Below are 14,873 nucleotides of genomic sequence, written 5' to 3'. Positions count from 1 at the left end.
TGGGGTCACCATAAGTCAACAGGCAACTTGAAGAGGCATAAACACATACATACAGAGAGAGTGTGTTAAGCCTGAGCTAGTTACTGAAAAGGTTATGTCAGAACCAGAAAACTTATTTTTTTGAAAGACAGCTCCCAGTATCCTGAGACAGCATCTGATTGTGGCTGAAAAGTTCCTTTTCCAAGGAAAGAAATAGACAGAAATCCATGCATTTTAATAAATGCAGCAATGAAGCTCTGACTTAATATGTTCTGCTATATGAAGTTAACTATGGATCACAGATTGTAAAGCAAACTATAGATTACAAGTGAGTGGCTTATTGATTGCTTTAGCCCTGAGGTTCTCTATGAACATAAAATTAACTATGGTATACAGATGAGCAGAAACAGGCTGTCTTCTGGAGATGTTTGATTTTCAAGGCAAACAACTTATCCAAGACTGAGAGAGATCAATTTTTTGTGGTCCACAGATGTTCTGCTATGTATGAAAGCCTGCCACATATTCTGTACACTTGCAAATTGTTGCATGTGGTAATGTATTCATTTTCTTTTTAATCATCGGTTTAAATTTAAAAACTTGCTTCCTCTATCAGCACAGCCAATTTACATCAAAAATTGGTTGTGCTGACAGAGGAAGCAATTTTTTCCACAACCTCAATGTTTAAAATGTTTCCACATCCCTGGCTATTCAAAGTTCTGCCCAAACTTTTTTTTAAATCAAAACTGCATTCCAGGGTCTTTCCTTTCACGTTCTGCAGTAGCCAGAAGAATAAGCAAGCTACCTGAATAGACAAATATGAACTTTGACTTTGGCAAGCTCTCAGGAGGTGCAGATAATATCAGGTGGAGCTGATCTTTGTCAAAGAAGTGTACCATGTGTTGTAGCAAATTATCATTTACCTTAGGAGGAGTGGGGTTCTGCTGTTCACTACTTTATAGCAGTTACTCAAAAGCATGAGGCAGAAAGGATCAAAAGTATAGTGCATGTGGGAGGTTGTGTCTGTGTAATTTTAACCTTGTGCTGTTTCTGCTGTCCCAGTCTGGACACTCTTCTTATCTACAATCTACATTGACAGAACTGATCCTTTAATCATCCTGGTGGCTTACAGGGAAAGATCAAAATCTTATGGGGAAACTGTTGCAAAAGGATCCCTCTCAGTTAATGCACGTTGATGGGACCACTTAAAAGCCCTCCTTCAGGAGCTGAGCAAATATTCATACTGGCTTGGATCCCAATCCTTAAAAGCCCTCCTTATCAGGGCATGCAATAGGTATTTATGCATTCATGTATGTCCTAGGGATGCTGAACAATTACATTTTTAACAATCCACAATTCCCACCCTGAACTGTGTTTAATTTCAACTGTGGCTTATTGAAACAGTCCAGATCCAAACCACAGTTGATTAAGCTGGCTTGTTTCAATAAGACATAGTTGAAATTAAACATAATTCAGGGCAGCAGCATAAAATCCATTCTAGCCTCTACCACCATTCTTCAAAGATGAACAAGAGCTCTGCTTGTGCCAAAATAAGATCCTCCAGTTTGGAGCAGTTTTAGGAAGACAACCAATAAAATGTAGAGTTGTTTTGTTTTTCCCAGGGCAGCATATCTACCTGACATCCTTGGCTCAGGGTTCCAATGGACCACTAAACTACAGTTAACAGAGAACAAAAATGAAAACTTCTGATCTCTGCTTCAGTGCTATAGCCAAGGAGCAGTTATTCATAGGACAATAAAACATTGTGGTTAAACTGTGAATAATGCAACTCTTTTCTTTTTTCATGACTGGAACTGAGAACCCACATCCTAAGAAATTATTATGCCTGAAACCCCTTACCATGTTTGTAGAACTGTTCATCATTGACAGTATTCAATTACCTCAGATACTATAGATCTAAAATCTGTCTTTATCAAGTCTCTATACTCATGAAATCACCCCCACAACCATTTCAAACATCAGTACACTAGGTCAAAAACAACAAACATACCAAAGATCTTGAAATAGACAAAATGGATCTCAGTTATAATTTATTGGGTTTCTTCTGTAATTCAGTTTGCATTTTCTCTCACAATCTCTTAAATCTCGCATTCCCACTCCCAAAAGTATGAAAATATATAAGAAAGTTTGTATCTAAAAACAGTGCTAATTCTAATAAGTCATGTCACAGTTGATATTCTTGGATTCTCTTGGCTTTCAAATTGTTTTATGTCAAAATGAAGAATCCCACTAAAGCCTATTTGTAAAAAATACAAAGTTTTAAAAGCTGCTTAATAGTTCTTTACAAGAAGATAGTATCTTTCAACAGTAATGTCAGCACACCTCAATAACTGGAATAAGTACTACAAAACTAAAGATGTGATTAGGCTGCTATTTGTTTTGTTCATTTAATCTGGTATAAATCTTACTACTGACTATCATGTCTTTATTGGGGAAATAGGATGCATCTTTGATCACTCCTGAGAAGGAATAGTCCACAGCTGGGTGAAAAGGCAAAGCAGGGAAGAGGCCAGTCCTTAGGTAGGGAGACATCAATCCAGGGACAGCTCTTCCTGGAGGGGAGTATGCCAATCTCAGAGGTCTGATTCCCAGTCTAGGACTTAGACCATAAAAATTCACCTCTCCCCCCAAAGAAGGCAGACCAGTTTGAAGAGGAGCAAATGCTGATTTACTGCCAGGTGCTTTGGCATGCACTCCTAAGAGGTTAAAATCAGAGGATCGCTGGAAAGCACAACATTCAGGCAAAGGTGAGATCCCATGCTCTCTAAGTCCTTGTTCCTTTTCATTCACATTCAGTATCTGCTCTATAGCTTGGACTATGTCTCCTCTGCAGAACTGCAGAACTTTTGCTAATCTACTCTGCTTGTGATTGGGAAAGACCTTGATAAGGATGTCAAGTGGATCTCTCCTTCTCGAAGCACCAGTAGCAGGAGCAGCAGAAACACTGACAGGAAAGGTAGCCAAGTCCTTGGGGCATTCACTTTCATTTCCTGATTCCATGTCTGAAGACGTTAGAGATGTTGAACTGTCTGTTCCTCCTAAAGACTCATCAGGTCCTGAAGGATGAACCATTGCCTCTTCATCTAGAATCTGTATGCCAGGTGGCTTCTCTCTATGGCCTCCAGAAGTTTCAGGAGAGGACCTCAGAGAAGATATGGGCACATGGGCTACAGAACTGCCTGTTTCATTGCAGTTGAAGTCAGACTTCTGAATCTTTTCTTCTGTGGGGAGGAGGAAGAAAGATGAAGCATGTAGTCAAATATCTGAGTTGATAACAAGCAAACAATGTTTATCTCATGCTCACAATCACACAGGACCCTCTGCATTCATAGATGTACCTGTACACAATATAGAAAATTGGAGCAGAAAAGAGAATACAGGTTGAGTCTCCCTTATCTGAAATGGCTGGGACCAGAAAGGTTTGGGATTCCAGATTCTTTTGGATTTTGGAATACCTGTATTCCAATGATAAGATATCCAGGAGAAACTACCCGAGTTTAAACACAAAATTTGTTTATATTTCATATACACCTTAGACACATAGCCAGAAGGTAATTTTATACAATATTTTAAATAATTTTGCATATGAAGCAAAGTTTATGTTCATCAGTATGCAAAGGCATCACTACTTCAACCACCATTGAAAAAAGTTTTGGTTTTTGGAATATTTCAGAATAAGGAGGATAAGGAAGACTCAACCTGTACACAACTATTTCTTATTTGTACTTTGTAGAGACTGGGGACTCTGATATCAGTGGTCTGGTGAACCCATTCTAAGTTTTAGTCTAAATTTTAATGGAGCTGCCCAAGCTTCTCAATGCTATCCCCTCACTAGGTTTAGTATCCTGGATACCTCCTACGAAACTCCTACAAAAATCATGGGGTCATCATAAGTGAACAAACACACACGATTTGGTGACACATGGGGTCATAAAAAGTCAACACACACAGGATTGCCAATCACAGTGCCTATGATATCAGGCATTACTACCCTCCTGAAATAAGAACCTAAGGGCTCAATATTCAACACACATCTGAACTGTTATAATATCTTCAACTTAATGTGTTATGTTTCACAGCAAAAGACTGTGATGCTAGATACATAGGTGTGGGAGTAGGTGACACCAAAATGTGCTTCTGTGATCAGGATGGAAAACATGTGAAGAATGGATAATGCTGTTCTTTAAATTAACACCCCACCATTCATCTTGCAGCAGCTCTGCAAGACAGCTCATATCCCTTTCACAGTATTAGGAGTCAATCCAATGCATACCCTTCTTTAATTAACTGAGCTCACACAAAAACAGTTCAGTCAATTTTGCCTACAATTTATTCTCTGTCTGAGGAGTAGTCCCCATCTCTACTATTGTTATAGTTTCAAGGCTGGCACATGTCCATGGCAAAAACTGTCATGTGGGATAACAGAGATTCAAGCAAATGAACCCTAGCTTCTCCAGTCATTCCTCAGATGACACCCTAAATCACAATTTATCTCTCTGTTAAGACTCAAAAGGTCAAATTCTCCTCCTGTCCCATCAGTGGAATTTGCATGGCAGAATCACCTACAGAGACAGGTTTGAGTGTTGAACAAAGACTTTGGAGACCAGGGGCCTGAATCTTCACTAACTGGCAGAAACCCACTAGGTGACCCTGGGCAAGTCACATTCTCTCAGCCTCAGTGGAAGGCAACGGCAAACCTCCCTTGAGTAACTCTTGCCACAAGAAAACCCCATGATAGGTTCACATTAGGGTTGCCATAATACTGACTGGTACTGAGGGGGTCTTTGACACAACTTAAAATACATGTGCAAAGCTTACCACACATAGGCCTGTTACAGACTGCCAAAATAAAGCTGCTTTGGGTCTCTTTGGAGGTATGCTGTTTAAATGATGCATGCATCCGAAGAATCCAGAAGCTGCACCAAAGCTGCACTCCAGTGCTTAGGAATGGAGTGTGGCTTTGGCGCAACCTCCGGACTTTTAGGACCCATGCATCATTTAAATAGCATACCTCCAAAGAGACCCGAAGCAGCTTTATTTTGGCAGTCTGTAACAGGCCATAGGAAACACATTTAAAGACATTGTTATGATCCTACATCGGGGCTGCATACCATAAAGAGAGGCAACATAGTGTGGTGGTTTCAGCACTGGACTAAGATTCTAGAGACCAGGGCTCAACTCCCCTCTTGACCATGGAAACTCACTGGGTGACACACTCTCAGTCTCAGAGGAAGGCAATGGCAAACCTCCTCTGAATAAATTGTGTCAAGACTATCTCAGGATACAGTCGCTATACACTGGAATAGACTTGAGGTCACATAACAAAACAAACCACCTACAAAAATAGCATGCCTGCTAGATGTAATGTTTGGGTTGCTTACACTTTTTTACACATCATTATCCTTTAAATGATTTCTTTTTTAAAAAATGATTCAACTAGACATGCTTGGAGCTTGCTGTTATTTTGCAGTAGAGCTAGGAAAAGTTAATTTTTCGGCCTGTGATTCCCAGAAACTAAAGAGTAAAGAGTTCTGTACCCGACACGATCAAATAGAAATGTCCCTTATGCCTGTCTGCAGTGATAGAGATGCCATCACCAGGATCAGTTAGGATCCGAACTGAATGGAATCACAGGGCAACACCCCCCCCCAAAAAAAAATATCCACGTCCCAATGAACTTGGTACCTCCTTGGTTCCAGGATCACAGCCTTGAAGCTCAATCCTTCCCAGAGCTTTGACACAAATTCAGCAAAAGGGCTGAATTTTGGGGTGCGTGATATGGGCATTCCTTTTTTGTTTGTTTGTTTGGGTCCCTCCTCACCCATCTGGCATCTACCCTCAGTGTTGTTGTTGTGTGCTTTCAAGTAGTTTCCAACTTACGTCACCCGGAGGATGGGGTTTTCTTGGCAATATTTGCTCAGAGGAGGTTTGCCCTTGCATTCTCCTGAGGAGGCTGAGAGAGTGTGCCTTGCCCAAGGTGGGTTTCATGGCCAAGCGGGGAATCAAACCCTGGTCTCCAGAGTTGTTGTCCAACACTCAAACCACTTTGCTACACTATATCCATCCTAGTATGTCTAAGAAAAAAATCACAGTATGATAACCATGGTAGAGACAGCATGGTGTAACGGTTTGAGTGCTGGGTTTGAATCCCCACTTGGCCATGGAAACCCACTGGGGAACATTGGGTGAGTCACAGCCTCAAAGAGGCTGGCCATGGCAAACCCCCTCTAAACTAACCTTGCCAAGAAAACCCCAGGACAGGTTCACCTTAGGGTCTCCGTGATGCTAAATGGTACTGCAAGCAGGGTTTAACACAACATTAATGCATGCACAACTTAAAATACATGCACAAAGAGTGCTATCCATAGGAAATACATGCCATACCATAAAGAGAGGCAACCTAATGTAGTGATGTGAGTGTTGGACTCTAGTTCTGGAGAGAAGGGCTCAAATCCCCTCTTGGGCATGTAAAACACACTGGGTGACCTTAGGCAAGTCACAGTCTCTCAGCCACAGAGGCTGGTCATGGCAAACCCTCTCTGAAGAAACTTGCCAAGAAAACCACATGATAAGTCCACCTTAGGGTCGCCATAAGTCAGAAATGACTTAAAGGCATACAAAAATTATACGGACAGGAGATTATCTCTTACAACACTTTACATGAAGAAAGAAGCATACCAACAACAGTATTACTTTGTTAGAATTCAAAGATACAGCCTTGTTAAGTCTGTAGAATCAGTATGTAGAGAGATCTTGTAGCCCCTTTGAGACTAACTGACAGATAGAAGTTGGCAGCATGAGTTTTCAGAGACTTCAGTCTACTTCCTCAGATGCTTTTGGGGCTGCATACCATAAAGAGACTTATCTCTTTACACCTCTGAGGAAGTAGGTTCGGGTCTAGGAAAGCTCATGTTGCCAACTTCTTTCGTTCAGTTAGTCTCAAAGGGAATACAAGATCTTTCTGCTGCAGTATTAACTTGGCAGCGATTTGAAGGAAATGACTTGAAGGCACACAACAATGCTATGGGCAGAATATGCATGCAGCTTTGCAGTTAATTATATATAGCAATCAATTAATTTTTGCAGTTGTGCACTCCCTTTAGATGTTCGTCGTATAACATACAAATTTGCAGTCTATGTACAATGCCTTTCACAGGTAGTTGAGGCCTGTTGCCGGTACAGACATTGCCTCGTCTAGGCACATTTTTCTTATAAGGAACATTCTTCCTACTTATAAAGCTCATGGTACTTTTAGTACATTACACATGGTGCTTGTAGTACATTTCAGACAGTGGCAAGCAACATCATCATACAATATACAAGCATCATAATCTAATTCAAAGACATAGCTAGTCATGTTAATATGTGGAATCAGCAGAAAGATCTTCCAGTGGTCCCCAAATTGTGTCCTTCAAGAGATTTTGGACTTCAGCTCCCAGAAGCCTCAGTCATGTTGGCCAATAGTCTGGGATTCTGGGAGCTGAAGTCCAAAATCCCTTAAAGAGCACAGTTTGGAGGAGCACTGTGGCTGAAAGAAAGAAGTGGGCAGCATGAGCTTTCATAGACACTTCAGAATCCAGTGCTCCCCCAAAACTGTGCTCTTGAAGGGCTTTTGGACTCCAGCCCCCACCATCCCAGACTATTAGCCAACCTGGCTGAGGCTTCTGGGGGCTGAAGTCCAAAATCCCTTAAAGGACATACAGTTTGGGGGAAGCACTGCTTTGGATGAAAAGAGAAGCTTACTGGCAGCAGCCTTTTCTTGCCAGTGACTTGAAGGCACACAGCCTGGCTAAACCCTGGCGTAAAGCCCCCCCCCCCCCCCCCCCAGCCCCATTCCCACCTGGTTGGAGCTCCGGGCAGCAGCTGTGGCAAGCGGGGGGTGCTGCTGCTGGCTGTGGCTGCTCCTCTTGGCCCTGCTGCTGCTGCTGCTGCTGCCTGCGGAGGGCCACCTGGGCAGCCATGACGCGCTGCCTCTGGGCGATGAGGGCGCAATTGGGGCAAGGGCAGTCCCTCCATCTGCAGAGCCTCTTGTGGCCCTTCAGCGCCGAGAGGACGCCGTGGTTCCTGCACCTGGCACACTTGGGACGCCGAGGGAGAGCCAAGGCAGAGGCAGCAGGGCCCAGGAAAAGCCTGGCTGAAGAAGGGAGCAGGAAGGAGGCAGCAGCAGGGGCAGCACAGGGACCCGCCTTGGCCATGGCTCCTTTGCAATCTGCTCTGCGCACAGACTGGCATGGCATGCCTCTCTTCTCTCCACTCCTTGGGACCTCCTTCCCTCCCCCCCAGAAGGAGGGGCCCCAAAGTTACCCGCCCCCTTCCCTTCCTCTCCTCTTCAAAGAGAGACCAGATTTGGGGTTGAGCCCACAGTGTGATGCAGCAGCCCAAAAAGCCAAGGCGATTCTCTTTGTTCTTTGTTAACAGGCTGGATGGCCATCTCCCCCCCCCCCCCCGTGTGTGTGTGTGTGTGTGTATACTTTGATTCATTTACTAATGTGATGTGTTTTACAATGTTGTCGTTTTAATCGGGTGTGTGTGTGTTAGGGAAATATGTTTAATTAATGTTACTGTTATATTTTGTGACAGTTACCCGCCTCAATCCTTCGGGGAGAGGCAGGCTATAAATAAATTATATTATATTATTATTATTATTATTATTATTATTATGTGTTCCTGCATGGCAAAATGAGATTGGACTGGATGGCCCTTGGGGTCCCTTCCAACTCGATGGGGCTGATTTCGGCATGAAAGAGAGGTTAAAGTGCATTTGAAGCATCCCACAAATGAAGCGGAAATGGCAAGTAATTGTACCAATGATTACCACACGCAATAAAGTGATATCAGAAATGCATTGTTGCTAAAATCCCAAAAGTAAAAAGGTGCGCGTGAATGCTTCTTTCTGACCACTTTAACGGTGGGTTTTGTGCGACATCGTGTGAAATCATTTCACATAGTTACACAATTTTTCCAAGATATTCACAGGATAAACTCCCAATCTCCTTCGTGTGATAAACTCCATTCTGTGATTTCTTGTTGTTGTTGTTGTTATTGTTGTGTGCTTTTGTATCCAACTTCAGGCAACTCTAATCCTGTGGATGATTTGTTGCTGTTTATTGCCTGTTTATTCCTGGGAAAATGGCTCTTTAATTATGATGTGTGTGAAAACTGCCTAATTTTCACTGGATTTTCACTGTTTAAATCCCCGATTTTCCCCATGTGATAAAGTCCTAAGGCAGTGAATCTCTCATGGGGTTTTCTTGGCCAGGTTTGTTCAGAGAGGGGTTGCCATGGCCTTCCCCTGAGGCTGAATTCAAAGATGTAGCCTTGTTAGTCTGTAGAATCAGTATGTGGAGAGATCTCATAGCCCCTTTGAGACTAACTGAAAGAAAGAAGTTGGCAGCATGAGCTTTTAGAGACTTCAGTCTACTTCTCCAGATGCATTTGAGGGAGTCCCAGATGCATCTGAGGAAGTAGACTGAAGTCTGCAAAAGCTCCTGCTGCCAACTTCTCTCTTTCAGTTAGTCTCAAAGGGGCTATGAGATCACTCCCCTGAGGCTGAGAGAGTGTGACTTGACCAAAATCACCCAATGGGTTTCCATGGCCAAGCTAGGAATCAAACCCTGGTCTCTAGAGTCGTAGGTCAACACTCGAACTGCTACATCATGCTGACAGGGTGACCAGATGTTCTCACCACAAAGAAGGAGAAGGCACTGTGTAACATGTGGGACATTCAAGGAAAATGTAGGCCATGGCCAAAGAAAAGCCAAAACAGCTCATTATGCTCATAGACAGCTATGTATTTTACTCAACCATATATTTCTGATGAACATACATGCCTTCTTCCCTCAGAGAGTGGTGGAGTCTCCTTTTAGGAGGTCTTTAAACACATGCTGGATGGCCATCTGTTGGGGGTGCTTTGATTGAGAGTTCCTGCATGGCAGAATGGGGTTGGACTGGATGGCCTTTGCAGTCTCTTTCAACTCTATGATTCTTAGTCATACTCAAAATGAGGGACATTTGAGGATTCTTCCTGGATAGAATGGATCTCATCTCCAAATAAACATATTGGAATCTAGCAATCAAAAGTGTATTTGGACTAATAGTGCAGAAATGCTCATTTTTCTTATGAATGCTGATGAAGAGACAGAAGTCGGAAGAACGGGCTTTGTATCTCCCAGCCAATGCAAGTTGAACATCTCCATTTGGTGCCAACTTAAAACTGATTTAGAGCTGGTTTAGGCATTATGTTTTGACCATAGATTTTGAAGTCCATAACATATGGAAGCATCCTGACATGGATGGCAGTTTACCAAATCGAGTGCCCAGAATCTTTGTTACTACACAATTTAAAATATTTGTTGTTGTGTGCTTTCAGGTCAGCTCTGGCCTATGGCAACCCCATCCTATTTTCTTGGCAAGATTTATTCAGTGAAGGATTGTCATTACTTTTTTTCTAAGGCTAGGAGTGTGACATGCCCAGGGTCACCTAGTGGGTTTCCATGTCTGAATACGAATACACACCGTTTAAAATACAGGATAAGTGAGCTTCAAAGGTAGTATAAGATTTGACAATTTCAGATCTCATCAGTGGATCCTGAAGACTTTAGTAATGAAAAAGAAAGGTTGATCATGCTCATATTGTGTAAAGCCACTTCGGTTCTGTTGTTGGGCTTTTATAAATAAAATTTCCAGAAAATGGCTTGAGAATTTAGCTTACTTTGGCATTCTTTGTTAAGCAGCAATTGGCTGTTGCAGTTCCCTTGTTAGAAACTTCTCTTTGTCTCCTGCAATTGGCTAATATTCCTTTTATAGGAGATGGTTATGCTGTCATCTTGTCTTTATTAGCTCCATTCCAATTAAAGGAGCTGCACAAGTGGAGAGATGTTAGCCATTCATAAAGGGAGGTTTGATTAAAGCGTGGAGCCCCTTGCTCTGTAGTTACTTACAACACACCTCTTTTGATTTTATGTCCCCTTTCCAATTTATTCTTTGTTTTCCTGAGGGTTGCCAGATTTCTGTCAGAGTCTTTGTTTTTGTTCAGTGCCTTCAGAATCAAGGTTTGGATTACAAAAGCAAAAGGGAAACGAAGGGAAAAGCACTGATGTCTAAACATTATAGCATATTGTCTTGTTACAAAGACTTTGTGATGATTTATTTGTTCATTCATTTATTTATTTAGTTATTAAAAGTAATGGCAAAACCACTTCTGCCTAAAATAATCTAAGTTCATCCAGTGAGTTTCTATGGCAAAGCAAGGCTTCAGGCTCTGGTCCTCTGAAAGTCTAGCTCAGCACTCAAAACACTACAACCAGTCTACAGAGAGTGAATTGCCGTGTGCCCAGTCATACAAAATTGAATGAGGGGTTCTCTTTCATCCCCAGTGCAACTCCCTATATGCCTCCAAAAATCTGATTTGGAGGGCAGAGATAGGCCACCACCCAACCACCCTCATAGCAGAGAAAATCTGCTATGAACACTAAAGGCATGTTCTTTCAAGGGGCAAATAGCAGCTTCTGGGAATGGGTTTTTGTAGGACCAATTGTGTTTTTAAGTATTACAAGTTGTTTACCTCTGTTTTGTTAATGGCCTAAATCTGACCAGCTAGTCCCAAAGAGGACAGAACCACTCAACCAGTGGGATTTGCCCACTATTCAACAGCTGATTCATTAGATGTATTCTGACCCATACCATTCAGCCCATTGTATTTTTACCTGTACTTATGCTTGTATTGAAGTTCAGGAATAAAAGTGGCATTGAAATCAAATCAAAAAAATCAATCAAACTTCCATCTCAGTGCCAAGCATTAATGTTGAGTGCTTCTGCAGATCTAAATCAAATGCATAAGTAAATCAGTTATGAATCTGTGTTCAGCCTCAGTGCTAAGCACAGATTGTGATGTTTGAGTCATTTGTCATATAATTAATTTTTAAATGTTTATACTAGCACCTAAAATGTCCTACCTTTGTGATTTGGTTCAGTTGTGTCACTAATGTTTCCTCTATGGTGCCTTACTTTGACAAAAATCATACCAACATTAGGTCTAAATATGCCTTTTACTATGTCATTGTCATCCTTATTCGGTGACTTTTTATAAGAGCTTCCTATGATTGTCATCTGCCACTCCTAACCTCCTTTGTTTTCCCGCAGTTGTCTTTTTCCCTCAAGAGGAAAAAGATAGAATAGTACCTTCTGGTGAACAATATGACAGATTCTTCATCTGGAAATGCCCTTAATGTCAAGTAGACTGAAATAAAAATAAAAGAGGGAATTCTTTCCTTGCTGTGGTCAGTTACACTACAAAATAATGACTTTAAGACCATTGTTAATGTTTCTGCTCCATAACGTTTCAGGTCTGACAAGCTTCGATCCCCATGCAGCCACCATGACATTCACACAGCTTGATAGACCAACAGGCAAGATAAGGCATACCTAGAGTAAACATTTGCTAGACCAACATTTGATAGACCAACAGGCAAGATAAAACATACCTAGAGTAAACATATATTTCTATAGACTGAGTATTTCATCCTCTGTCAGTTTCTTTGTAACTTTTCACTCAAGCATTCAGAGATGCCTAGTGGCAAAACGTGAAGAACTGGAATGGGACCTTGACAGATTCTTCTTACTTTCTCAGAAGACCACCATGGGTGCTTGCATGGTGATCTCAAAGCATCTTTAGGAGTTGAGTAGAAGTGATTTTGATTCCTTCAGACATCAAATTTTAGACATGGCAGACAGATTCACAGTCTGGTGACTAGAGGAAAATGTATGAAAATGATGTTACTAATCATACTGAGGAAATCCACCTATGGATTTAGGCTGTTGCAGAATTAATGCAGTTTGACACTGCTTTAATTGTCATGGCTCCATCTTATGGAATCCTGGAATCTGTAGTTTGTTGTAGCACCAGAGCTCTCTGAAAGAGAAAGCTAAATATCTCACAAAACTACAGATCCTAGAATTCCACAGCATTGAGCCATGGCAGTAAAAGTGTTGCCAAACTGCATTAATTCTGAGTGTAGATGCAATCCTAGTTTCCCATCCAATCTTTGGTTCAATGTATACTGAATCTGGAGGGTTGTTTTTTAATTTAAAAAAAGGTTTGCATGAAAAATATATATGCATTGTTACTCACCTTTCTCCTAATACCTTCATTTCTGTGTGCAGCACTGCTTTATATACTTTTTGAAATAATTGTTCCTGTAGAGCATTTTAAATGCTGCTTTCTCAAATATAAATTGTTTTATAAATACTTAACATGTGCAATTTTGTACACATATTTTTGGAGAACTCCATTGCAAACTTTGGGAAGAAGTGCAAATTTTGAAGGATAACTGAATTTCAGTTTGTGTATTTGTTCAAAAATGTAAAAGGTTGGGGGAAAAACCCTCTCCTGTCCCTACAAACTCCCTAAACAACAGGATGATCAAGTTTAGATGCATTTGAAGGCCAAATTCCTCACTAGCAGACACATAAAGAACAGAATCACCACCACAACTCTAATACAGTCCATTCCACAGAACCTTGTCCTTCTTTGTGTGACATGTAGTATCTAGCAGCCTAGCTACCTGTAATACCCATCTCATGGTAAGCAGACATCTTTGGACAGTAGAGAATTCTAAAGACCTGCTCCTGACTTCCAGGTCATGCAACCATGACATGGGTACAGATGGGGAGAGATGGTGTAGGGATCAGCACAACAGCTCTCTTCCACAAACACTTGTAGCCATCATGCTGCTATACATACAGAGAAGCCAGATGAATTTTAATGTCTCCATGCCATCTCCCTAAGGCAGGGTTGGGCAACTGTGACACTCCAAATGTTGTTGGACTGCAATTCCCAGGATTCCTCACCATTGATTACCCAGGCTGCCTCAGGCTCATGAGTTGCAGTCCATTAGTTCCTGAAAGGCTGTTATTTGCCTTTCCTTGAAAAGTGTCATACAAGATGGGCAAGCATTCTCTATAATAGCCAAATTTGTGTCTCCAGCGGAAACCTGAGCTCCTCTCCTTATCTCTTTCTCTCTAACAGTGATAATTTAGAAAGTATTAGCCTAGGTTGAAATATTCATCATGGAAGGCATAAGGATAACAGGCGCCACTGGTGTTTGCTCACCTTTCAGATTAATACTGACCCCTTCCAGAAGGCATGGCCTCAGTGAGATAGACTGCATGGCTGAAAGGGGAATCTGTTGACAGACGATTAGATGGAGCATGAAAAACTCATCAGCACCAACATTTGTAACATGCCCTGCTATTCTGCAGCCACAGGGAGCTGATTTTCTTGTTTCATTTAGAATGCGACACAACATTTTCTAGTGATTTCACCAAGTTTTTGTGGCATTTACCTGAGGTGTTTTTACTAGTATTAGGTACTAGTCTATTGAACATTTGCTTGCAGGCACTCACACAAATAATACTGGGATACAGTTGTGTTCTTTAGCAATATCTTAGAAATTTTTTTTTTAAGGTTTCAACCCTCAGAATCCTCCAGCCACCATAGCCAGTTGCTATGCTCCTTTGGGAGCTCTGGGACTCATAGTTTAAAAGGGAACATTAGACCAAACAGTAACTATAGTCCACTAATGATGAAATTCTGTCTTTAGGCAGTACAAGGAGTGTTGCAAGGTGCAGTTTGTTTAGTAAGATGAAAACCTAAACATTCACAGAGGCTACCTGAATCCTGCCATCTCTGTGCCATTTTCCTAGAGCAGTGTTGGGCAACTGTGGCCCTCCAGATGTTATTGGACTGCAACTCCCATGATCCCTCAACATTGATTGGTCATGCTGGCTAGGGCTGATGTGAGTTGCAGCCCAACAGCTTCTGGAGTGCTGTATGTGCCTCCCCTTGAACTAGAGGGAAATGGGTTGAAGACCTCACA

The 14,873-nt window shown here is 41.7% G+C and overlaps 1 protein-coding gene across 1 annotated transcript; it reads right to left on the bottom strand.

Moving 5' to 3' along the window:
* Positions 1–2,021: 2,021 nt before the first annotated feature.
* DMRTA1 (DMRT like family A1) lies at positions 2,022–8,222 on the bottom strand. Its single transcript, XM_042448227.1, has 2 exons — positions 7,838–8,222; positions 2,022–3,218 (listed from the first exon to the last, which is right to left on the bottom strand). Exons 1-2 carry the CDS (start codon positions 8,190–8,192, stop codon positions 2,368–2,370), a joined length of 1,206 nt encoding a protein of 401 aa, XP_042304161.1. The 5' UTR covers positions 8,193–8,222; the 3' UTR covers positions 2,022–2,367.
* Between the last annotated feature and the right edge of the window lie 6,651 nt (positions 8,223–14,873).

Source organism: Sceloporus undulatus, chromosome 2, assembly GCF_019175285.1.
Source record: "Sceloporus undulatus isolate JIND9_A2432 ecotype Alabama chromosome 2, SceUnd_v1.1, whole genome shotgun sequence".
Classification (NCBI taxonomy): domain Eukaryota; kingdom Metazoa; phylum Chordata; class Lepidosauria; order Squamata; family Phrynosomatidae; genus Sceloporus; species Sceloporus undulatus.
The sequence above is the reverse complement of the archived record's forward strand: the minus strand, read 5'-3'. Positions and strand labels throughout refer to the sequence as shown.